Source organism: Anopheles gambiae, chromosome 3 (genome assembly GCF_943734735.2).
Source record: "Anopheles gambiae chromosome 3, idAnoGambNW_F1_1, whole genome shotgun sequence".
Lineage (NCBI taxonomy): Eukaryota > Metazoa > Arthropoda > Insecta > Diptera > Culicidae > Anopheles > Anopheles gambiae.
The window spans coordinates 50,682,345-50,709,863 of NC_064602.1; the positions used below are offsets into that span (position 1 = coordinate 50,682,345).

At 37.9% G+C, this 27,519-nt stretch overlaps 1 protein-coding gene across 3 annotated transcripts; it reads left to right on the forward strand.

The window, feature by feature from the left end:
* The first annotated feature begins 1,368 nt into the window (after positions 1-1,368).
* On the forward strand, positions 1,369-25,547 carry LOC1279681 (aryl hydrocarbon receptor). 3 transcript variants are annotated; one of them, XM_001238157.3, is made up of 11 exons: positions 1,369-1,435; positions 1,612-1,865; positions 17,181-17,371; positions 19,207-19,334; positions 20,282-20,371; positions 20,745-20,954; positions 21,049-21,236; positions 21,315-21,421; positions 21,494-21,684; positions 21,769-21,972; positions 22,188-23,978. In XM_001238157.3, the coding sequence occupies exons 2-11, from the start codon at positions 1,804-1,806 to the stop codon at positions 23,739-23,741; spliced, it is 2,925 nt and encodes a 974-aa protein (XP_001238158.3). In that variant the 5' UTR covers positions 1,369-1,435; positions 1,612-1,803; the 3' UTR covers positions 23,742-23,978. The 3 variants fall into 3 exon arrangements, with proteins under 3 accessions (XP_001238158.3, XP_061510180.1, XP_319448.3); XM_061654196.1 differs by adding an exon at positions 24,827-25,547 and having other exon boundaries at positions 1,380-1,865; positions 22,188-23,142; XM_319448.4 differs by having other exon boundaries at positions 1,380-1,865; positions 22,188-22,421; positions 22,505-22,662.
* Positions 25,548-27,519: the final 1,972 nt, after the last annotated feature.

Consider the following 27,519-nt stretch of genomic DNA (forward strand, 5'->3'; position numbering starts at 1 on the left):
GATTATTTTAGCAGAATAATATTGTTACTGGCTCTTTTTCCATTGGTTCTGCTGTTAGGGTAAGGGCTGTGGATGAAGATGACATGATACAACTATGGTACAACCATGGCTTCTATAACATCAACATGTGCCTGTCTTACGTAGGATAGCACAATTGCAAGTGTTAAGGGTATGGCAAAAGAATTTATTTGAAAATATTTCGTATTTCAGTTCGCTGAAGGGTCATAGAAACAAGTTATCTCCATTGTACAAGCCGGCCTGGAGTGAATTGTAGCTCCGCCCATTTAGCTGTTTCAGAGTGCTCGAAAAAATAGATGAACCTCACAGTGGGATATGGAAGTTACACATACGTTTAAATAATGCATTACGCAAGAAAAAATTACTCGAAATAAATTAAGTCGTTATTAAATGGATTTAAATTAGCAAAACGAAGTACTTTGAAAAAAAAAAAATGTATAAGATGTAATTGTTAAGTTTTTTTTTAAATTGAGTGTATATATTCCTTGCCGTTTCATTGTGCAAAAAATGTTATTTTAGAATTAATTTGAATGATTAAAACCGTTGAAAATATGTCAGATTTTGTTGTTTTGTGATTTAAACGATAGTCAGTCGTACACGTATGGGGAACGCATGGTCCATATCGGACTTGAACCCATGACAGGCCCATGCAGTTAAGTCGTGCTAATCGAGCCATGTTCTTGCTTTCTGAAAATGGAGGTTTAAGTAAATACAAATTGGGTTCTATTCAACTTTAAATGAGCACTCTGAGAGTTAAATTCTTCGGACAGTTGAACAACTACGATCATGTACAATTTCTTTTCACCTGCCAAAATAAGATCTGTCAAATGAGTTTTAACGCATAAGTTATATACCGCCTTCCCAACGTAATATTCTCATAATACGTTTCGTAGTCATTAGCGTAATTAAAAATATTCATCCAAATATCCATCCAAACCATATTCAATTACAATTAAACGAAAAAAAGAAAAGATTGTACCGCATTCTGCAAGTGCTGCTGTATGTGCGAAACTGCTCGAATAAAGTAGCCTCGAATAAGATAGTGGGTTAGATGCACTGGTCAACATTTATCGATTTTGAAATGAAATACATTATTTTCTTGCGTTTTATTTATACGAGGAAAACAAAACCTCACGTTATTTTCGCACTTGTTGAAAACACCAAAACACGAACACACAAACTCATTGTGCACACATTTGCTACCAAAGAAACATACTGATTAGTCTCTCCCCACCAGAAAGGGGCGGTACTATAGAAAGCTTCTTATTTATATTCCTCTCCGCTTTACCCAACGCAGTGCAACGAAAATTCTATGCTTGCTCCTTTTGACTTATGTACTCGTTCCAGCATTATGTGTCTACATTCGATAGTGTGCGGTCGAGTTTGCTCGTGAATCGAAGAAAAACATCGTAAAACGGTTAATAACTTAGTGTAGTGTGTTTTTGTTTGAACGATTGCAGAAGCAATCTGCTCATTGCTAAATGTGGCAAAATGTGGAATTATTATACAAAGCTAATCAGTGCCGATCGCGTATTTTGATCATCGAATTGATTTGAGTGAAATATTATGAATTAAAATGTTGCCACTTTACAGTTGTTTTACAGTGCAATTGTGTAAATATCGTAAGATTGTCGATTTTAACGTGCAAATGTTCAACGAAATGAAATATTAGTCTAAAAAAATGGAATAAAGTGAAAGCTTGTGCTGTGAATTTTGATGAAACATTTCAAGTATACAACTAAAGTCGTTAGTGTTTCCGGCCACTAAACCTTGAGATCCTCAGGAATGAAAATGAGTCAGCTGGGAACAGTTTATGCCACCAAAAGGAGGCGTCGCAATGGCAAAAGGTATGCTACAGGAAATGGAAACTTGCCATCTTTGGAAGATAGTCAAGTGTTTAACTTACGTGGGTCGGCATCACGGTGTAGTCGCCGACTCATACGACTTAAAAATATGTCCGTCATTAGTTCTAACCCCGTTTGGACCATGCCTTTCATACGTCAGACTGATTATCATGCTATGGGTAATCAATAAACCTCTTCTAACTTAACCCATTAGTGTACTATGTAAAAAACGACTACGTTTGTAGGGTCAAATAAGAAGAAAATAAGTAGTGTTATATTGTCCTGTATCGAAAACTTTATCTACATGCTCCAACAAGAAGAATGTTTCGATTTCTTATTTTGCGCAGGTGCGAGTGAAGAATTGTTATCGTCATGGCGATGATGAACTTCCTACATCTTGCTGATACCAGTGCCTAAGCAAACCATACAATTATTGCCTGTCCGAATGTTTGCCCTATTTTAGGCAACAATTTTCGAAGCTGCAAAATTGACGATCATTTATGCAAATTTCCACTGCAACCGTAATGTCTGCCGGCGTTCTGCAGGGTAGACAGGTATAGATGAAACGATTCCTGGAACAAGAACGGTTGCGTTTTTTGTACACATTTATGCCTGGCTCGGTAATTCTGGCTTCTTAGTAAATCAACGTTACTGTATACCGTGCAGTAGAGTGAACTCTTGAGAAAAAATAAGACGATCTGCATGCTCCTCGTCGAAAAATAAATGACGGTCGCTCTTATTTTTTTTGCTTACTAGTATGATGACCTCAAAAGTGTTATGTTGTTGGTTGTATCTGTACCTACACCCATAGTAAGAGCAGTGGGTTGTATTTTCAACGTAAACATAGCTGACATTACATTAAATAATGTACCGAATCTCACTCTATGTGTTGAGGATAAGGAGAGTGTTTTTCATACAAAACAAAATCCAAAATTTTTCTTAACATACTTTTGATATTTTTGTGATTAAAAAAAAACGGGGATTTTCTCCAAACGCTTTCCTCTAATCGATCCTTTAAAGAAACTATCTACTAGCGATGTGTCAACTCATTAGGTTGACGGACCAGTTTGCAATATCAGATAGGTGCCAAATTTGATCGATTTTTTGTGAGCTTGTCAATGAAAATAATTGACATTTGTTTTTATACATATTTTGTTTTTATTACATTAATTATTATTATCATTTTTTCCTTAAATCTGTAAAACCAATTAAAAACATATATAAAAAGACATCGATTACGATGGTTTGAAACCATGCGCTGATAAGATATTTGAATATAATCAAAAAAATGTTGATATCAACTCACCGTTCTTCAGAAACAGTGCAGCGAATTTGAGCGCAGGATGTAAGTTGGAGCGATCGGTCGGAGATCAGGTGCAGAGATGGATGAAATTTTAGGTGTTGCATATGTTTTTTTTTTCGCCAAACAACAAACCAAACCTGGCGTACTAAAGTATCCTAGAGAGAACAAACGGAACATGGAAAAAGAGGAAAACACATCAAGATATACTTGCACAATCCTGTCGAAAACTCACTGTTTACTTTATTTTAACAGTTTCTCTAACTAACTTAACTTCAAACTCTTCAGTAAGATGTTAAAATCATATTAATGTTTGAATTTAATTCTGGAGTAACGTTGTTCACTGTAGCTTTGGAATCTAACTTGTTTTACAAGAACTTTCGTGAGTGTAGAATGTAATTATACGTAATTTTATGGTAGCTTATAATACGAAAGTTATGGTTTGATTATTTTAAGATGATAAAACAGTTGAATAATGAAAATTTAACGTACCGCATGTGCAATTTCAAAATTAATGTTCAAATCGGTATAAATTGACTGATACTAATTGGCTGATTGGCACTGATACCAATGCTGTTCTCTCAAAAACATAATTTTAATTAGTTTTGGCTAGCAGAATGAATTTCCAATAAACAATTAAAGAACGATTATATTAGCTTCTTTTTCTTATTTTGCGCAAAAGCTGTTGGTAGTCTAGGACTCCTATAAGAGTTACTTGATTTTGTATTTGTATTTGATTTTAAGCAATGCAGGGTAGTCAATCCTGTTAATTGTTGACTCGATCCATGCGAGACATGAACCCGTGACGGGCTAGTTGTTTAGTCGTAAGACCTGTCAATTGTATTGCGAAAGTTGAAATAAACTAGAACACTTCATTAAAATTAATAAATTCTTTGCAATGTTATCACCCATTGCCGCAATATAGTATTGTATTACAAAATTTGTACAATTGCAGCATTTGGTTTACAGATTTCATTATATTTTAGTATATTATATTATATTATATTTTATTATATTATAATATATTTTATTTTAGCATGTATTATATTATGTTATATTATATTTTATTATAATATTTTAAATTAGAAGTTCGTGTTTTATTTTCGGCATTTTTATTCTTATGTTAATACTATGTACTAACGATGTTCATTTTATCACTGTATTAGAATCATAAATGTTTTTGAAAAGGTTTATGTTGCATCAGACTAAATAGAAAAAAAAAAGATTTAAGTAAACGATTCATCACATATAATTATCATAAATGAAGTTATCACATAATTTTTCCATCGTTTTATGTAGTTCTAAAATACGTTTACGGGTAAGATAAGCATAAAAGAAGCAACCAAGGTCCGAGCAAACATGACAACGGTTAACAATTTGGCCTTATCAGGACGTGCTTAACCGTGCCAATAGAGAAAAAGAAGGTTGTTCTTTATAATGCTTTATAATATTGAAATATTTCTTTTTGTCTTTTTTTGTGATAATATCGATAATGCAGATAATATATCTGCAGTTTTGGATTGTTTTCTAACGTCTTCCAGCAAATAGCAAATGTTGTGTACAAACTGAAACACAGTCTAGGGGAAGTTTTCATCTTCTTATCTTCTCAAGTGATATAAGTAGTTATACTGGTCGATACAGGCTTTCAGAACTTATACGTACCGCCCAACCGGAACTTGCGATTAAAAGACGGATGCGTATGGGAATCTAATTCGTCCGTCGGATATGTACCGAGTGGTTTATTCAGCTCCCGATAATGTTAGTATTGCTTAAAATAAAACAACACGAAATGGTAAATATTTTAAAAGAAAAGGATCAATTTGCGATACATCAATGTTCCACCAGCTCCCGTTATTGCAACCGTTAGGAAAGAAAAACTTCATCCTCTGTTCGTACAATGCAGGTCAAGTTTGTTGGTGAACTTTGCCAGCTGAACTCCAACGTCAATTACATAGTTCGGCAATATCTTCAAATCTAATGAACACAAAATAAACAGTAAACTGGCTTGCAGCAAAACTTATCTTAAAATGTGTAGCTGGATATGTGTGTATGTGTGTATCTTAGTGTATGTGCTTTATTTGGGTTTAAGACGAAAGCATATTCGCCGTTTTCCTTCCTCGACCTCATTCGAAAAGCCCCTCGAGTGGTACTTCTTTCGTATCGTTGCCCAAGCGATTAATAATAGATGATAAATTACAAGTACACATAAACTATACACATTTCAGTACTGGCCGCTGCACCAAAACTCGTCAAAACAGAGAGAAGCTAGTAGAATGTGAGCGCTGTTTTTTTGCGATGATCACTTGCCGATATCAGGAAGCCAGCAACTCTTCCAATGTAAGGTGAAGTAAAAATGTTGGTGTCGGCTTTGGCGACGTGTTTGGCACCATACTTTCCTTCCAAACGTACCGAGACAGACAGTTTGACTGCATCTATATAGAATGGATTTAAAAGGATCTTGAGGTCGGATTATATGCTACGATTATACCGAGCGAACGTCAAAAAATTCTTTGACCCTTGCAGTTGTTGCGACTCACTTCTTTCTTCGTGTGCTTCGGTCATTTACTGTGGCCAGTAAGATAGCCCATCTTACGCCCACTCTTTACTTACGCTCAAGGTTGAAAAGATTGCCGTTTTTTTTTTAAATAAGGAACACTTTACATGTGTAAGGCTCACGATATTTAATGTTTGTTTAGTTAAAGTAGCATCAGGCAAATTGTATATTGAATTATTTGAAAGAAGTTCGTGCTAAGCTGTACGCTTTTTACCTGTTTTTGTTCTTGTTTTAAATTACATAAATTAACTTTTATTATCGATCGTAAAACTATTGCGGAAATATTCTTGTATTGTTCTAGAATTGATTTAAATTCTAATCTGCGGCCTATTTAGACGATTTGTTCTAAACATAAAAAAAACATGAATTATATGAATTTTCTTATTTCTCGTTCTCGTTTACATATTTGAACATTTGTGTATGTGCGAGTTTAAATGTTAAAAAGTAGCATTCAACCGAATGGATACTAACCCCGCATCGGCTTGTTAAATTGTCCCGGTCTTCTACCGATGAGAACGCCGGTAATGCACCACTTTAAGCATCTCAGTTTGTCAGGCACTTGTTCATTATTGTACGAATAACCTCTAGGGCCTCAATTGATCGATCGATAACCGGTTATGGCCACGTTTGTGTAAGATTTTAGTTGTTTTTTTGTTGTTGTTCGTGCTTTTTGTGCCCGTTGCCATGTGTAGAGCAAAAATATTATGATCATGTGTTGTCCTTCTGGCGAAAATACGGTAGGTGTTGGTTTTTGCTCTGGGAAACGTAAATACTAAATTGAAAACTCAATTTATAATATCTCATCGGGTGGATAATGTGCACACCGGTAACAGGTTAATCATGCCTGAATTTACGTAATATTTCACAGTGATATAATATTTTCAATGCAATCAATTCATTTGTGCGCCTAAACCGCTACATGCAGCAAACGGAAAACAGCAAACGAATTCACAAACGAACGAATGAAGGGTCAAACAAGGAAAGCGTGTAGAAAGATAATGGATGTGTCAATTAATGGTAGGAATTTAAAAAAAATGCGCATTGATTTGCTTATTCAAACATCGAATGTTATGTCATCGAATTTTGAATGAACGGTTAGAAACATGTAAATACTAAAATTATAAAGATCTACAAGCCCAGAGTTAATATAAAGCATGTTTTAAAATTTAAAACATAAGACAATCATGCAGCTGCATTTAACGCGTCATTTCAGCGACTCATCAATTATGCTTCTACTCATATGAGGTTGAAATCCTACCTCGGAATCTTTCTATCGATGTTCTCAGAGGTATGCAGAAGATTTATACATAGGGAGATGTTAAATTTTCGCCTATAAGAAATTTTAACATAACTGTCAATTTGCTACTAATTTGACTACCAAATATGTTTTAAAGATCTGCAAGATTTTTTTTGGACAACTTAAACAGTACGACCACACATTATATACCGGTAGAACGTAATTTGTTAGTATTGCCGCTGTTGAGGTCGACTAATTTGCAATCTAAACATGGCATTAGAACATGCATTACAATTTAGATATGTAGATAGATTTAGATTTAGATATTTAGATCCGCTTCTTGAATATACAAACAACTTTTTATTTATTAAATTTTGTTATTAAATCAATATTTTACAAAAATCATATAAGAACTTGGGCAGATAAAAAACTTGTAACAAGCAACACGTAATCTCAAAAACACAACCAGAAGTAAAAATTACAAGTACACAAGTTTATATGACATATGACAAATTTTGCGATGTCTTTCGTAAAAAATATCCAAAATCAGATTAATAGATTTATTTTTATAATATTCTTCACGATTTCAGTTCTTATGCGTCAGAATGTCACACAAAATCATCGAAACGATTACATACGGTGAAGCGTTCATAAATGTCTCACAAAAAAACATATGTGTCTCACAAAGAAAGATTACATTTACAGGGTTATTAAAATCTAATGTTTTGATGATAATGTTAGTTTTAACAGATAATCTAATATATGTTTTTTTGTTTTTCATTCAGGAGGAATGCCTTCTTAAGAACATTTTAAAGTTGTTGCAACTTTAGAGACTTTGTAATACCTCCAAAAGAAACCTTAAATTTATCTGGCTAAACACACTCATAACAAAACTTTCTAACGACTTGTTTAAATCTTGAGAACTTATTTTTCTTAGGTCTTTTTTTGATCGGTATATCCTTTCCGGTATTTAAGAAGGCTTTTTATTTATTTATATAGTCTAATAATTGCGTCACTTCCGCAGACTACATACAATGCTTAAACCTAAACCTACGCCTATACTTATCCAGAGCACGAGAAATCACGCTGAACTCGTAGATAGACTAAAGGACAGATCGACAACACTGGAGCAATCATTGATAGTTTTTGTCATACATAGCTATAGTTTTGGATGTTTAGCGCAGAAAAGACGAGAGCGTTGCTCAATAGTTTAAATTTGTGGGGGTCTTAAAATTCTGCTCTGTACGAAAAAATTAACGAAGACAACAAGTATGGAGCATCGATGAGTCCACTCAATAGTTTAAACATTAATGGAAAGGGGGGGGGGGGGGGTTTAACTACTTTAACTACTTTTAATACTAGCTACTGACACATGTTATAAATAAAATATGAATATTGCAGCAAGGTTTACATGGTTTTGACTTCAACCAAAGACCGCTGCACACTTATGCGATTCGTTATGAGTCAATGCCACCATTGCGGCACACCGTCTGAAAACCAACCCAGTCCCCAGTTACTGGAGTAAGTGTACATTTCGTGGGATCAAAATCCGCGGTCTCACCCTCGGAGTTCGAAAAACTCTGTGAAATTGGACAGGTCATGAGCATTTTATTATTTTCCTTGATATATTATAACTTTGACACTTGTATGATATATACACTTCATACTATTTTTACGCTGCTTTTTTGCAAAAAGTGATCCTTTAATATTTTCGCCGTACTCACCGTTGTTCAAAGTTCATATGAAGTGTTAAAACAATTTGTTGCTTAGCTTTAAACCGCTGTAGCTTAACCGGCACCCATTGTACCCCGTTGCAGTGAATACGTCCTGTGGAGCATGTACACAACTAAAAAGCAGAATCTTCGTCATATTTGAAATCTGTGGAAACACCAACTTACTACAAGACAACGAGAACCGATCGATGCATCCCCACCGATCGCTACATTCGCACATCCTACCGCTTCAACCCCACAACTCCCACAGTCTACTTGGGATTTGATTGTGCGCTTCGGATGTCCAGTTCCCCGGAGCGCCGCATCGATATGTTGTGCTAGTAATATTTTTTCCCGCTTGTTCCGTTCAATTCTACCGCGAATAATTTGTTAAGCGATAGAAGGGAAGAGAGTGTTATGGGGCAGACGCGTGCAATGCGCCCAGGGTCTGTGCCGTGCGTTTGGTTGCTGGTAAAAATTTTAATATTTGCCTTTTAGGATACCTCACACGCCGGGGAGCTAGAAGCCACAAAAAATGCATATATATATATTGGATCTCGCGTGTACCCATGACAAGTCAAATTTTATGCTCTCTGCCTCGATTCAAGTTTCTCTTAACGCGGCTAGCATGAAGCGATGATTCGGGCTGGAGAGAGGTACTGCAAAAGCCCAATTTCTGTTGCAAGTTTTACTACTGGAATAAAATGTTACTAAACACAAACTCGTTTATCATGAACGCCGGGATACCACGGGGCACAGCGCAGCAAAAGGGATGTTGTTGTTTGTTTAATTCTCTGCTTTCTTCCCGCCCCAGGCGCTTGGTAGGTTGCCGCAGAGTGTGTGTGCTTCTGGGACGCGCTGAATTCCGTGCATTTTTTTTTGTGTGTTGTTCAGCACCTCCCAAAACGGCAAATGCAGAGTTTTCTGCAGCCTCAGCGCATCATCAACGCCGTGTACGCCGGTTTGATTGTGGAATCCTAGGTAGTGGATTCATTATAATTTGTTTATTTGTTCTTGGTGCCATTGTACGGGCTGTTGCAGCTACCTTTTCGTCCTTTCGTCCGCAGCAACAGCGGTTGATTGTTTCGTTAACATAAATTAAACTACTACTGTGCAGACACTGGCTGAAGCGCCTCACGCCGAGCGACGGAATGTGGCATTAGTTATCGAAGCTCGTAGAGTATTTGTTTTGTTGTTGCTTTCATTTGTTTAGCAATACATTCATTCGTTTTCTGGATTTACATGTATAGAAATTCAATATCGATTGCGTATCGTTTTACTGCTCAACGTAATGAAGCAGTGCTAGGAACTGTTTTGCACTTACAGAAATGCTATACGATGAACAATACAAACTTATTTTACTCAACTCAACGCTGTTTAATTGAGAAGGTCTTATTGCACACGAATTGAGTGCAGCAGATTATGATAATATTTGCTCCTTTATTATAAATTCAACGGATCGTATAATTAATTTATTCCAAAACTTTACTTAACTTCTTTATTTCTATACATTTCGCACCGGCTGGGAAGGTTACTCTGGGATCTGTTCAATATTTTGCTTGCCGGTACCGACTGAAGGAGATATTTCCCCCGCTAACAATGGCAAACGCAAGCGCACGTGATGCACGCGATCATATTAAACAGAAAGAACGCTGTGAGCGTGTGTATGATTCAGGACAGGGCCGTGGCATAATGCTGCAAATTTTCAGCAGCAGCGGCCAGGCAGCTTTTCACATTGTCTAGACAATAGTGCTCGTAAGAAGAATCATTGCTCAAGCATTGCACAGTAGACAGTAGAAGTTATGTGGAATAGAACCTCAGAATCGGACGTTAGATTGGAAAGCTTCGTAGCAACATTTTAAAGGTGAGGCGTTTGTAGCTATGGTTACGAGCACACTTGCTCCCATCATTCATCTTCATTTGTTTGCTACATTATTGATCATTTACTACAATTGCACTGTTTGGTAAGGCCTGTACGCTAAACTACCTTATTAAATAATTACAAACAAGATCGGTTTCTCTACTCTGCTGTATGTTTCGATATTGCTATTTTAATATTTAATCACATGTAAAGCTGTGTAGTTTCTCTTCTTTTCATTGGTTAACACGTGGATAAAAAGTATGTGCATGATGGTAATAAGCGCCTAGATATTCCATATTTGTCTAAAAATTACCAATACTAGAGAGATGATCTATTAAGAATGATCATTCTGCCCTACGTAAAAGCAAAATTAGGAAACATATACTGAATAGGTAAAGTGTTTTTTCTTAATTTTTTAGTTTCCCCAAAATATGCAAGCAAATTTTATACCTTTTTAGAATCAGGTATTAAATAATGTACGACAATTTTGGATTCACAAACATACATTAGAACTTCGTTGTATTTTGTTACCTTAGTTTATTTGCTAGCAAGCATCACGCCGTTAAATATTTACAAAACATAATGAAACATATTGGATTGGTTGATTGAATTTAGCTGCTTTTGTCAGTGACGAATGAAAACAACTACTTAAACCTATATACAACCTTTCTGAGCAGTAGATATTTGAGAATTCCTTAGGGACTAACGAGGAAACGTATGCCGTTAATTTCTAATGCTTCCTTTTTAAATCGAAGTCACGTGATTCATATAATCGACGCAAGGTGAATCAATACCAGCAGGAAACCGGAAGGGTCGTTTTGCGTCATTGCATTCTCATTGACCATTGTATAGATGTTATATCATCCCTAACCGCAAGGTCGGTGCGACGTCCTCAAACGTGTATCAAAACATAGATAATCGGTATCATTTTCCGCTCATTGATAGTTGTTGCAGTCATTCAATTGTGTCTATATATGTTTGTGCCGTTTTGGCAAGAGATACGTTCCAATTGTGATCGCATCCCTTCCTCTGATACGATTTAGCTCGGTATCAAATGATCAGGGGTATCGACATCCGTCAAGGATGTAGCATGTTGTAGTGTTTCCTTCTGTTTGTAGAGTATAGGAAAGTTTTCGCCTCTCATAGCATTTGTCAAATGGACCGTGCGTACGTTGGTTACCTGTACCATTGGTACCAAATTTCCCACTTTTCACTGAGATAGCTGATTAGTTGGTTGGGGGAGTTAGTTCACCCGTCGCCCCGTAAACCACAAAGCAAAACAAAACAAAAAGGGCACAAAATACGATAAAGGACCAACTATACCACTCTACAGCGAGTTACTTTCAATGTGAATCAAGCTGGATCAGAAACATATGCTTCCTGCTGTTTCGAGCGTCGAGAGCTAGTAGCATTCTAGCAACAGTGTAAAACGCCCTCGCTTGGTCGAACGCGTGACGTGCGGCAAAGGCACTGCGTCAGGCGGCCAGTGTAAGTTATTAAAAACGCGTGTGACTCATAACCTTTGTTTTCTGTTTTTCTCGTTTTCGGGATCGGTTGTTTCCATTTACGGGTTTTGGGGTAGGTGGGACACCCATCGTCCACCGTGCCGTGCCGCACTGTCTGTTTTCGCTGTCCCTCGGTAAAAGCGAAAATGGTGTGGAACTATCGCTGAAGAGAGTGTTAGTGGAAGGGAGCGCACAGGACGCCGCGTGTATCATGGACCTTAAACAAAGCGGAACAGAGAAAAGAACAAAACAAAAACGAAGGATAGGGTACAAAGCCGAGCCCATATCCTTTGCCGGTGAACTTACGGTCCCCGATGTTTTCGTTGTTTTCCCTAATCATGGTTTCATAGCAATAAAAATACACGCAAATAGTGCAATATCCTTTTCGGAACACCTTTCCCGCCACACCCGCCAGCCTCATTGTCCGCTGCTCCGAGCACCAAATCTAAATGGATATTAGATCTATGGCGTAGGATAACGAGCAAAAGGATGCACACGGCACCGCAGCAAGAGGCAGAATAAAGAGTAGCAGAGACCAGCAGTCGTGCTAGGTAGCAGGAATCGTTCCAAACGACAGGTAAATCTACAGCGGGACTAACAGCTCGTACTGGTGCAGGTCACTCACCTTGTCGACCTTGCATCCTAGCGGATGCGGTGGTAGAGAAGCAGAATGGCAGGAAATAAATTAAGTAAACGCAAGTCCGCGTGCTTAACGGAACTTCAAAAGATCCCCTTGGTTTTCTGTTCCATTTGAATGAACTCGATGGTTCGCTGGAGCGTAGGGAAAAATAACCTCATTACCAAAATGGTACCACCAGCTGACTATGGTTGGTCAAGAACGATCTGCAAAAGTGTCCACGGTCCGGAATAGCCCTTCGCTCAGTAACGATCTATCAACCAACTCACCGTTTTTTGAAACCAACAAGCAATCCTGGAAACATATCAAACGAAAGCATAAACACGCTTAAGATGATCGTGTTAGAACAGATCCATGATCGTGAACTATCATGTGGTTGATTTGTCGGATTTTCTCAGCATCTTCGACCCTCGGAATTGGGGATCCTCGTTCTGAAGGTTGGCAGGAATAGGCGGGAAGAGTGAAACATGTGTTATTAATTGATTTTTCACAGCCATAAATATGCTGCCTTCAAAAGGATATCATATTTTCATCGATGAACATCCGAGCCGTACACATTCAGCTACGCAGAACACGTAGTAACGCAAGCGCTTGCCATTTATTTTGTGCTCTTCTGTGTTTATTCCCCCCTCCCTCTCCCCCGGCCATCTTGAGTTGTTATTGAGATCCGGCGTGACTAATTATTCGCTGTTGTGTGATAATCGGCCATTAGAATGCAGTTCGTGATTCGTGAAAGTTATTTATTGATGTATTGATTAGCACCCGACCTGTGTTGGAATCAAATATCCTCAACGATCTGTTTTTAGTTTACGAGTGGTATTGGCAGTATTTAGCGGAGTGGATGACATGTTTCATGGCTCATTACCGTGGTTTATTAGCGTGTTCACGGATGGAAAATTGATATCGTCTTCATTCATTGACATTTTCGTTAAACATGTGCCGCGGCAGACCATCAGTAACTGATATTGAACTGCACATAAAATGTGACCTTTGAATGATCACTTATTCAATGGGGGCGGCGTCAATGGGGATGACCTCTTACATGAACTATGTGCTATCATTCTGCTAAGCTAAATCATTTGCTTCTTAATTATAACTGACCGTATGCTATGCAATGTGCAGTGGCAATGGCATACGAAACAGCGCTGTCTGGAGTAAAAACAGACGTTCGATCGAAGGTGAAAGCAAACGATCAGTCACATTTCGTTCACGTGCCAAAGGAACCGATCAACACACGAACGCATCCACGATACCATTTGCAATAACATGCAGCGGTCCGTGTTCCGGGTGGAAGCTCTTTACGATCGAATGGTGCATTCGCAGAATGCTACAGATAGCAGCTGGGTGAGGTGCCGTTTCACTGTTAATAATTATCTTTTCGAGCATTTATTGTATATAAGACTACGGGCTTGATACCTGGAAAGCTGTTTTCCAGCGAACCAACCAACGAACTTTGGGATGTTTCATTTCATTGAACATTTGGTAGAGCGACAGACTGCTGTGCCCTTGAATTGCAGACATTTGTCTGGTCGAGCGTCTAAAGCGCAAAAAACATATGCCATTGTTGCAGTTATGCATGCGGGGGGATGATTCCTAAAAAAAGGAAATTAAACTAAAAGGAGTACGAAACTGAAATAGCTATAATCTAATAATGATTATTAAGACTAATGGAAGGTTAACGAAACAATTTAACGTTAACTCTTTTCATCTACCCAGTATTGTTATTTTACCTATAGCCAAGGCTTTACGGTTGATATAGAACTATTTAAAAATAATTTGCTTGACAAACAGAGCAGTTTTATTCAAAAAAGGAAATATCCACATACTGGTCGATGTTATGATGTTGCACCATTACGTAGCTTTTGCCATTTTTCACCTGTCCAGTGTGTTCAGTGTACGAATATAAGTTCTAATGAAGAGTGCAGGTGTCTGGGACGTTGATCAACATGTTCAGCAAGGTGTGAGTGTTTAATACGCGTCTGTATACATGCGAAAGAACGATGGTTATGAAAGCCAATACACATCTCGAAGGATAATGATAGTGTATCTCGCTCTTCAGGTTGGTGAATGTTATCAAACTCAATCGAGGGAAAGGGCCGCAGTTTGTGCCGTTTGTCCTATTGCAGCTTCAGTTTCAACAATGAAAGCTGCAGCTGATACACTTGTATGTGCACTTCACTCATTTATGAATAAAACATTTCACCCCATTTAACCACACGAGCATAACGAATGTGCTTAAAGTAAATTAAATATGTGCTGAATGTTTTTACCCCTCAAGCCTCCCCGTTTCATCCTGCTTTATTGGCATTCATATGGAGTTTTATACACTAACACGAGGCTTGGGACCGACTAGATGCCGTGCGTTCAAAGTATGGTATGGACATTTTATCATAAAACTACGACCACAAAGCCTTTAGCCGCTGTGGAGGGTATGCTGCACTAATGATTTTATAGATAATTGCTTATGGTTTGCGTTCGCCGGCTTCATTATGAGATTGTATCACATTGCTGGCAGGTAATTGTTTGCAATAGCAACTCAATGAGCAACGACCGTTGCAGGCGTTTTAGTGAATATATTTCGATTGGAAGCTTATTTCCACTTCCATATCACGTAGTTATTGCCGTGGCTCGATCGGCTTCTACAAAGTTGGATCGTATCGATTCTCATCCAGACCATCTTCCATCGCCGTTTCTATCTGTATAATCATAAGAAGCCGGTTTAGATAGGCATAATCGCACTCAAAGGAGAAGCAATGACGAAGATTTTTTCTCCAGTATTAATACAGAAATACCATCCTGCCAGGGCGACGTGTAATGTAGCACCTTTACAATTGGCAAATCCACCGTCGGGGGAGTAGCTTAATGTGAAACTATTGTGTCCATATCCCTCATTTGTCCTATAAAACAAAAATCTGTTGGCGTATATCTTATCGGCCGGTGCAACGACTGGTTAATGCATTAATTTTTGCACCCGTTCTGAATGCATTGGAAGCGATTTGACCTTAACAAAGTGCTATCTTGTTTGGGAATTGAGTGAGAATTTGTGGAATTTCGATTGATCTGTCACCATTTAAAATATCTGCTCCACGGCCAGGCTCGTGCATATGTTTGCATACATAAACACATGCGACGCTTAATCAAACGGCCTTAAAAGAGACCTATGCCAGCCCTTTTTGGCAATTAAATTTAAATAAACCGTTCCCCACGATCTTTGGCTGATGTTGCTGTGTGATGTGTGCTGCTACCGCGTTGGATGCTGTTTGGCTTATGATTAATTCAACACCTCCACCTGGAGAATGCTAACCGAATCGTCGTAGTTGTCGTCGTCATCCAGTCTTCTGAATTACATACGATGGTGGTGGCAAGCATGTGGTCCGCACGCTCGGAAGGCGTTCGAAGGAAGTTGATTTAATTTTTAGTTGCTACCACATTCTACCACTGTTCGTTGTTTTACGAATGGCGAGTTCGATTGCTACCCGATAACATCCCACTTCCCGCTTGCGAATGTGCAGGGAGCATAGATGGTATATGTGTTTGTGTGTGTATGTCTGCAAGGTGACACGGATGCAGGCATGCTCCTTGTGACTCTTTATTTAGCAGACCTATCGCGAGATTACGCGAGAAGTAAAGAATGGGACTGCAAGTTTGTTTTGCCATTAGTCTTAATAAAAGGTGAAGATTTCTTGTATTTGATTCTGTTGAGAGCTACCTTTACACCCTCTCTTTATTTGCCATCGCTGCGGACTTGTCTCACAATGAGCAACAGCGTTGGTCACAATACAATTTGGTTTTACCAAGTGTACAATAGACAAGGAATAAATCGGGTTTGAAGCGAATAAAACCTCAAGGTTTTATTGCGTGAACAGTCAGTCATTGAATTCAATCAATCTAAATATTGTAAGTAAACTAATCAGAACCCTTGGGAGGTTTGAAATAAAAAACGCTTAAACCAAATAACTTACGATGGACATCTCGATGGCTTGCTTTACCGATCACACAACAATTCTGACGCACTGTTAAAGCGCACAGTGCACACTGTGCAATCATCCATGACTTTCGACGGTTTTTGCATCTACACGAATGTCGCAAAAACCTTAGCGGGTGCTTTTTTTGAGTTGATAATTACTCTCATACATCTGTTCTACACGAGGTGACACACATGGTTTTACCACCATCGCATAAAAACACCTTTCTGAGCCTGTCGTACAATGGCCAGGGTATTTGTGAAATGGAAAAACAACTAACAAAACGAAAAAGAACTAAACGAACGAAAACCCATTCGCTCACACGTGAGGCAGATTTAACACCTTCACTCTGCGGATAGTAAGATTTTGTCTTCATATCGGGTATGGTAAATCCAAGAGCACCCCAATACGTATTTGTGAATTCACACTCTACACAGCACATCTTCTGTCGGTCTAATTGTGCAGAAAATGTTTTCGTTTTGTCACCATTGGAAATAATTATGCTCAAACGTGTGTGTGTGTTTTTTATCATTCGCTTTATTCACAGTATCAAGACTACACCAAAAGAGGGCATCACGAAAAGCAATCCTTCCAAAAGACACCGGGAGCGGCTAAACGCAGAGCTAGATCTTTTGGCTTCGTTACTTCCATTTGAGCAAAACATATTGAGTAAGCTGGACAGATTAAGCATTCTTCGGCTGTCGGTGAGCTATTTGAGGATTAAAAGCTATTTTCAAGGTAAGTACAGTTGGTATAATACAAAATAACATAATTATCCTTTAAATTGTAAGGTATGCTTAGTTACAGAGGGTAAAAAAGTTTGATCATGCTATAAGAAATGATTGATTTAAGCTTGTATTTCTTTAACCTTCACTTTGTATTGCATGATCAATTGGATGATAAACCTTCACTTTGTATTGCATAATCAATTGGATGATGATTGCGAAAAATAACAATAAAATAACCTAAATAAGGGATATCGTATAGGACTAATCCTTTAAAAGATGAAACGAAATAAGGTTAGTTATAGATAGAGTCTACTACGATAGAGAATCCTAGATTTGAGGAATGCATTAAAGAGTGATTAAGCCAATACTATCGAGAAAGAGACTCATAAATATTAAATCATGATGAGAAAAAACGTTTATTTCATCCTTACAATCACTCTGTTTTTTTCATTTGTGCAGCTCATATTTTAGGACATGACAGCTTATGTCCAACTACTTATGCTTAATATCAAAGATGAAATGTAATAAACTCATCAACACCAATTTACAAAAAATAGCTTATTAGTTGCTTACATGAAATTTTATATTTTTGCAACTGTATGAATGAAATATCATTTACCACCAGAAAATAAAACAAACTAAAATCAGTGTTTTATTCTTTTAGACGTTTTTTTTTACAATTGTAAAACACGGTGATACATTTTCGAAATGAGTGAAAATTGTCGGGAAAATAATAAAAGCGAGTCTCGTACCTTAGTCATTGCTCAAAGTTTATCTTACTTTAGTCATTGTTCTAAGTATTTGCAATTTATATTTGATTACATTTACCAAAAAGAAATACCATTAGGGAATATAACCTTTTAGTACGGAACTGCTTGAAAGGAAAATCGCTACAAGCTTGATGTTGTTTTTTCCTAACCATCATCTTTTTTTTTATCAAACCATCGAAACTTTGAAGATCTTTGATACTGTCGTTGCCGCTAAATTGTTGCTCTAACTCACCTATTTTTGTCTTTAAGGTACCTGTTTTGAACAGCGTGTCACAATTTTTGACTCTAAGGCATCAATTATAGCCTGTAAATAAAACGCTTTAATTATAAAATTTAACTTAATTTCTGAAAATATGTGTTAAAAAAAATGAATTTAAGTTAAGCAGTCAATAATATCATTAACAGTATTTAAAATATCAACAATTTTATGCCAATTTTGGAAGTTTAAATGAAGCGAAGTGGCATGTATTTCCAGGTGTAAACAATGGTTTTAGAATTCTTTTTTTGTAAACAATCAAATTACACACTTTTTGTAGTATTATTGTGATTACCAGTTATTATGTTATAAAACTACTAAAAATACCTTGTAAATTAATCATGATTCATACAATAGTAGTAACATTTTTTACTTAGGGACAGATATGGGTGCGTTACAGTAAAAAAATACCCATTAGAGGCAAACATTTATACATAGATAGTGAGAGACCTCAGCCTTCATTTGCCTAGCTTCCCTAGGCATTATTTATGTTTTTTCCGGCATTAGAACGAGTCGATACGGACCAATTGTAATATTTCATAACTTCATGGTTGGCCAATGCATATCTTTTTGGTTCTTGATCTGATTATAAGGAGTATTTTGTCTCAATGTCACACTTGTATTTAAAATAATACAGCTATTTCAATTTTTATATAATCATTCAGAAAACTTTTGTCTACAATTCATATGAACAATAATAGGGCGATCATTTGAATGCTTATAATATACATAAGATACCTTCCGAAACTCCAATATTTATTTACAGCAATATAATGGTATTAAATATGTTTCATTTGTTCATTATTTCATTTGCTACAGTGGTGATGCACAAAGAAAAGGGTGAAAATGGATTGATGCCACACTCCGTTTCAGAGGAAAGCTATCGGGCGCGAGATTTTACTTCCTATGATCATAGCTTTATAGTGGACAGCGACATGTTTTTGCAGGTATAGTAAAATAATAGTAATTAAGTAATTGTTGTTACTCTATCACTTTAATACGACAAGTTCATGTGGGAAAGCTCTCCTATTGAACGTTGGTGAAATAATCCGATTCGAAATGTGAGCTATATTGAGGCTTAAGGTTTTAATATATTCCAACGTATTTCAAAACAACTGTTTTGGCAATGTTAAAGTTCACAACAGCAAACAAAATCAATGATTTGACCTTGCCTTAATGTTAAAAATTGTGTTTATTTCACGTGTTGGGAAAGCAGCTATATCTCAAGTCCGGTTAGCTTCAACTGAATCTTCCAACAACCAACTGAGAAACTGACCATCATAATTATAATAGCAGCGAAAAGTTGCGACGGATCACCAACCGAACCATCCAACAGAGTATCGCTTCCGGCGGGACGAGTTAGGTCCCAATACTGTAATTAAAGAAATATCAGCTCATGAAAGGGAAAGGGGAGAAACATGTGAGACAACGTGCTGATGTCTCAGTATAATGCTTTACAGTATCTTTTCTACTTCTGAGTAATCGTTATTTAATAGCACACCTGATTGAAAACGCGTTTCTCTGCCGATGCGTTAACAGCCGATCGCGTTGAAGCTTCTTCACTTGTACAATTCTGCGATTTCGTGTGAACTAGTCACTCTGATGAACTCGTGGTATGAATGATAGAGCTTTTCTGGTAGCACTAAACTCGTTGGACATACAAAAAGTTTTCTACTTTTGGGCACTGTTTAAAATGTAAAAAAACCCCTGCTGCATGATAGGTTTTTTGAGTGTTTTCGTACTGTATTTAAATTGATTTTTTAAACGTCTAACACCTAGTTGTTCACATTACCATTACAGCTGATTTGCAAATAGACGGACGACATTGATCAACGATGCATGAAAACTATAAATGATCACAACCAAGCGTTTGTTTTTTTTTTTACTTTTTCAGGCACTTAATGGTTTCATTATGATTCTCACCTGTGAGGGAGAAGTATTCTTTGCAACACACACCATAGAAAGCTACCTAGGATTTCATCAGGTAAAAATACTTAAAATAATGTTGTTACAGTAAACTTAATAACTGTAAATTATTACTAGGATATTAAATAACTTATTAAATAATAAGATATTGTACAATAATATGAAGTGATCACTGAGCTGATGATGCAAAGGATGTATTTTGAAGAAAAGGTCAGATCAGATCAAATCAGATCCTTGAAAAGATGTAAGATCAATCAAGATGGAGTTAACGGGCTTGCTCATCTATACTTATTGGTAACTTAATCGTTAAATTTATCGTGTTTTTTTGAAACTCTAAAGTTATAATAAAACATAAAAAGTAACCCACCCCTTCCACTCATATGTAAGTGTGCAAATTTAACATTCTTGTTTACTCTTTACTTCCCATGCAGTCCGATATCATCCATCAATCCGTATACGAGCTGGTACATTCTGAAGACCGTGAAGAGCTGCAGAAACAACTGTTGTGGAACTCCTTCCTGCCGGCTGATCTATCCGGTATTCAGCTGTCCGAAGCTTTAGTGCCTGAAAAGGATAAGCTTTTGGAGCGAAGCTTTACCGTTCGATTTCGCTGTTTGTTAGACAATACTTCCGGCTTTCTGGTATGTTTTTTTTTGTTCCACTTTTTATCACTCGTACCACGCTGTCTGGTTGCGGTACGAATTTTTAAAACGCTTAAACATTTAATTCTGACAGCGCTTGGATATACGTGGCCGGGTGAAGATACTACATGGACAAAATAAAAAGAATGAAGAGCCTCCACTTGCTCTGTTTGCATTTTGTACACCATTTGGGCCTCCCAGCTTACTAGAGATTCCACCGAAAGAGAATATGTTTAAGTCCAAGCATAAACTCGACTTTTCGCTTGTTTCTATGGATCACAAGTATGTATTAACAAACTGATTAAGTGGAAGAAAACATGTGATATATGACCGTTTGTTTTGTTTTGATTTCATTTATAGAGGGAAAAATACTCTGGGATATTCCGATTCCGAGCTGGCAAACATGGGAGGATACGATTTGGTGCACTACGATGACTTAGCTTACGTGGCAAGCGCTCATCAGGAACGTGAGTATGAAACGATTAATCGACAAGAGCACGCATTACACTTTAAAACCTTTTCCATTTGGGTTATTTCAGTACTAAAAACGGGAGCCTCGGGAATGATCGCCTATCGGTATCAGAAGAAGGATGGTGCATGGCAATGGCTGCAAACAAGCTCTAGGCTGGTGTATAAAAATTCCAAGCCTGACTTTGTCATCTGTACCCATCGTCAGCTGATGGAGGAAGAAGGGCGGGATTTACTCGGCAAACGCACGATGGATTTTAAAGTATGTGCAAAACAGAATAGGATTTAGATATTTAAGGCAAAATATACACTCTACTACGTATTTATTTGTTAAACTCCGTGACAGGTTAGCTATTTGGATGCTGGCATCTCTTCGACCTATTTCGAGTCAGAACAGTTGAGTATAGTAAGCTCAAATAATAGCAGCGCACCCAGTTCGCCGACCACATCCCAGCAACGTGCCAATCGGCGTTATAAAACACAGCTGCGCGATTTTCTCTCCACCTGTCGCCACAAGCGCAAGCTACCGAACCAATGTGCTGCCGAACAGGTAGGAAGAATGCTGCATTCTATTGCTTTTGCCCAATATTGCTACGTTTACTGTATTTCAATTGAGTTTTTAACCTCGAGAGAGTTTGAGAATTGCCATAATTGATGCGAATGTTTGATAATTCCTGCAGAATGGATAAGAGATAGAAAGACCTTTTTTGATGGTGAACTAGTCAATAATAAGCTAATGCTCCCGTTTGATTGTTTTGTGTGCAGGTTTCGCCTAGTGTGTCCGTAGTGGATTACATTCCTGGTGGACCGCCAGGTACGGCGGCCGCGGCAGCCGCAGTGGCTGCAGCTGCCTATTCCAACAGCATTAATAGTGTGTATTCGCCTGCAGCACACTTTCCCGGTACTGCGCCAGACAACGTGTATATGACCGGGCCGGTTCACTCGTCGAATTTTTACCCGATGCCCGATAATCTTTTCCACCAGTATCGGCTGCAAGGTGTAAGTGGCTACTATCCCGAGTATCATACCAGCACTAGTGCATCCACCTTTGTTCCTACTAACGGGCTTATTCCGTACGACAGTTATGGAATCACTAAAGAGGACACCATGCGATGGCATGAGGGGACAAAGAGCTACGGTCCACCCGGCGAGTCAGGCCAATCGCACCCGGCCAGTGCCGAATCGTCGCAACAACCGGATGCACCTAGTGGATGTGCCACAAGCGAAGCACCATATCTGGTTAGTGGCTTTGCTGCAGCTGCAGTCAGTACCGATCCTCGATCCCCTCATGTTCCCAAAGGCTCGTGCCACCAGACTGTTAAAAGTGTTTCCCCACACTCATCCGAGGAGCTGGTCGATCCTTGCTGTACGGTAGATGGTAACGCCACACCGACCAAAGATTCAATCGATCGTCACGCACACCATGGCAGCCAGGCGCATCATGGGCCGCACAGCACACAACACCACCATCCCGGTACCCATCATCAAGCCTCCCACCATAATGCTCACCACCACCATCACCAACATCACCAAGCTGTGCAACATCATCAGGATATTCAGCAGCTGCATCCGCACACGCATCCTCATTCGCATCCCACTCATCGCCATCGGAACGGTGATGGGACGGAGGAACACAAATTGGGCGGCGTAAAATCACCGGCCGCTTCCTCGTCGCCTATCCGCCACAACGAGCCGCAGCGCCAGACCGTTCTGATGTGGGGTACGTCTTACAATAATAATTCCATCAGTGGCAACGATGATCCTCACGTTGCCAGTGGCAATGGATCGCCGTCCTACGATTATATTGACTCTGCGGGTAACTTTAATATGGTCAACCTGTCAAAATCCGGCTCCATCGGTGCCTCTATAAGTAGTAGTGAATTGAATAATACTAGTAGTTCTATCAATGCGAGCTCCGCTACATCCACTAACGCTAATCCCAACCAAACACATTCGGTTCCTTGCGAGCCACCGCCACAATCGTCTGGTGAACCGATCCTGGAGCCAGCAATCGACAACGTTTCGCGCACGATCGCAAAACCTATCACATCGCACGTTGCGCTTAATAAATCGAAGCAACTGCAACCCTCCGATTCCAGCGGTGGTAACAACAACACTTACAGTGGCAAACACCAGCCAAAAGCCTATGCTAACCATTCTGCTAACCAACCTCCAACAACACCACACTCAGTACCGCCTCAGCAACAGCCTGAGCCGCTGGTCGATGGAACGACTGTCGTTCCAATGGACCCAACCAATAACAACAACATGACTACTTCTTCCGTCGATACTAAATGGTACTGCACCGATGATGCATAACACACTCACAGATATGCTGTAGTTCGTAGTACTAATCGTATCGTTTTGCCACTAATAATGCATGCAGCCCATCCAACTAACCATACTGGCGTTGCTTCCTCGAGATGCGTTTAGTTTAGATCTAGAAAGGCAAACACTGAGCAATATGAGCTCCAAAATGAAATCCTATCCCAAAATAAAACAGTCAACTCAGTTGCAGCGATGGAGAAACATGCTAACCCTAATAAGCTTTTAAAGGTACGAGTCATACTGTAGTTTGTAGTTAAAAAGGCGTAGTTAAGGTTCACTGCAGTTTACACAATACATTTCATAAAAATAACATTGACTGTCTAATACACAATTACACAATGAATCCATAAGGGAGCTTTCAAATGAATTGGCACAGTTGTCCCGTGTACATATTTTTTAACTTTTGAGTTGAAGTATTGTTGTGGGTCGGTATACTGTTAGTATTTGAAGTATTGTTGTACTCCTGTTCGAGCTCAGTGCTGAACCAACCACGAAAGGTCCTAAGTAAACAGAATTGATAGTATTAATTCGTCTTCAGTATGAATGCGGCAGCTCTTAATTGAGAAGCATACATTTTATATAAATCGGTACCTTCATCATACGTACACGATACCTTCCGTATAATCCATATAACACCAATATCTTTCCCTAGAATATGTTTTGGTGTCATTACTTAACGCTTGTTGAACCTTTCTAATAAATAGACGTTGGAGCTCTTCATCCTTAATTAATTTTAACCATCGTTCCGTTTATATGGATCTCCCAATTTGGCTGTTAAATAATAAACAGCATAAAAAGGGCATACCACTTATAACATCTTAAAAACACATATAGTACTTTAAAATCGAAAGAAACTTGAACCATTTTAAAAATCTTAATCGTTTAAGACATATATTCTTGTATATCATGGATTATAGAAACAAACAAGTAGAAAACATATTAGTAACAAAATATGCAGCTATTGTTATATCGTGGTTTGGGTTGTCTGTTAACTATCATTCATCATGTACTGTGAATTATTTAAAAAAAGTAACATTGCGGTTTTGACCGTTAAGTAATTTATCTTCTATTTGTAGGTGATGCTCGACACAAGCGATACACTGAACGGACTGAATTATTCGATGTTACCAAACGCGATCGACCAAAATTGCATTGCTGATCTTCGCCGCGATACAGCTTGGAGCACTGGTATGGATATTATGCTGATCAGACGCTCTAATCACACTTTGATCCAGCAAGATTGGACATAACATTCGTTCTACGCACACAATCTACACGAACTACATAAACAGTACTATCAATAATAGATAATTGAGTGTGCAGGGATCTACATATCAGGTTTCCAGAAACGAAAAAGCACCTCCTAATAACTGTTTTTCGTGACATTATGGAAGATGACAATGGTTTCATTGGATGCAACACGCTTATTATAATGACCTCCTGCAGCTGATATTTTTACTATGTTAGTCTTTCAGCAAACGTGTGAATATTCCCACTACCAACAGCATTTGTGAACAGCTGATACTTGAAACATCTGTTAAAAATATAATAAAATGTCTCTTAAGATTGAGACACCTTGACTACTAGCTAGAAGAGTAGATCAGTAATATAATAAATAAATATTAACTATAAAGTTTATTTAGTCTGCGGTATCAATATTCAACTAGCTCGTTGTGATCAAACGTAACTATTTATAATTAATCACTATTGTTCACATTGAAATCTTATGTAAACATTGAAACAATTATTTAAAATAAAGCTATTTCCTGTGCTTAAAATCAAACAAACTATTCATTAATTAGTTCAAAGGAAGAGCTTGAGAACTGATCGAGCTGATGGTTTGTACCTACGTTATTTTTTTTTTGTCTAAATCGTGCACCTGTTAAAGAAATACTCTCCTATCCTGAACTAAGATTTGTCAAAAATATTAATAATTTGCCATGAATTACCTGGTGCTTCTCCTTCTTTTACTTCTTCTTTTGAACAACCTACGCGTTCTGGCCGGCCTATAAGGCTTCCGAAACTTATTTTGTAACTCGCTCCCGGATATTCATTCCTTGTTATGGAGGACAATCCGGTTGTGAATTGTTTCTGTCGGGCCTTGCATTAATTAGCTAGGGCAAAGTGATAATTTTGAGGTGGCAAAAATAATTGTCAAAATATGATTCTTATGTTGAGATTTTGATTTGATAACGTGTGATCCGTTCTTGCCTTTTAAGTAATCGCTGCTAATTATGTATGTTAATATAAGTTAAACCGTGTCGCCATGCCATGCTCACATTGCCAAGTGCGTAAAATGGTACAGAGTTTCGAATCATATAATGGACTACTTGATCCACTCGGTGGAATGTTTCAAATGGTTACGGGATGTATGCAACGGTGCTATGTAGGTTGGCAAGCATATAGGGGAATATGTCAAACGCTTAGGAGAAGTGTGCAAAACAGCTATGGAGTTTTGCATCCAGCTATGGAATTAAACACACGTTTTAGGATCATCAGAAGGAAATAGTGGTTAATCCGTAATAATATTTGTTCGGACTAAATTTTCACTACGTCCTATCCGATTCAACATCCTATTGTACTATTTCTTTACAGCATCAACATTTTCACACCTATTTAAACATGATGATTCTTGAGGATATTGGCAAAGTTTTAAAAGAAATTGTTTGACATAGGCTTTACTATTTTCTGAAATTTTAGGCTGGTTCTTTTTTGGTTCTAAATTTAACGCGGGTGATTAAAGAAGGGGGGTAATTTGATTACTAGGTAGGAGGACTATGATGAACATTATTTGAATATGCGTGTTTAAATATGAGGAAAAATGTTGCCGCAAAGAAGAAATAGTAGAGTAGAGAATGCTACAAAGAATGTTGTTTGCAACCACTTTTACTATCTCTTTGATTTCGACTCCTCTCTCAACTCTTTCCGTAACCGTATTTTTTCTTCTAATTCTCTTTAATTATTCTTCTAAGTTTCATTAAGTTTTGATAGTCTCTACGCTCTACCTATGTTTTTTTTTTCTTTAATTTTTTTGCTAGGTCTAGACTAGTTTAGTTAGGCTTAGTTTTTCATGAATTATTTTGTTTATTTGTTAGGGTTTATTTAGTTTTAAGTCTGCCTTATTTAGCCTTGATGGCGGATATTGTATTAATAAATGAAATGAAATGAAATGAAAAAGCAAATTCAATTTAAAAATAAATTATTATGTTGCTTGACAAAACCAAAAACATGTGTTTCCACCTCAAACATTTAAATCATCACGCGGTGCTTTTTAAAAAAATCTAGGATTAATTTCTACAGCACTACATCCGAGCGCTCCATAGCTGGATGCAAAACTGCATAGCTGTTTTGCAAACTTCTCCTAAGCGTTTGACATACTCCCCCCCCTATATGCTTGCAAACCTCCATAGCAACGTTGCATACATCCCGTAACCATTTGAAACATTCCACCGAGTGGATCAAGTAGTCCATTATATGATTCGAAACCCTGTAAACTGTTTCTACATAATATCGCGACAATCGCATTTGTTCGAAAATCACATGCAAAACTTGAAGTGAAAGATTTTTAATTTTTTTTTCTTTATGTTGCATATTGCATGCAATTTTTGGAAAAGCGATTGTCGCACTGTCGTGTAGCAGCCGTTTAAGAGAAAGTGTGCCCGAACTTTTCATTCAAACAATAAGGCGCAAGCGCAATTGCTGGTAAAAAAGCATTTACTGCCTCCACAACTTACCTCTTCTCATGCTACCCATTCAAAGCTCTCCTTCA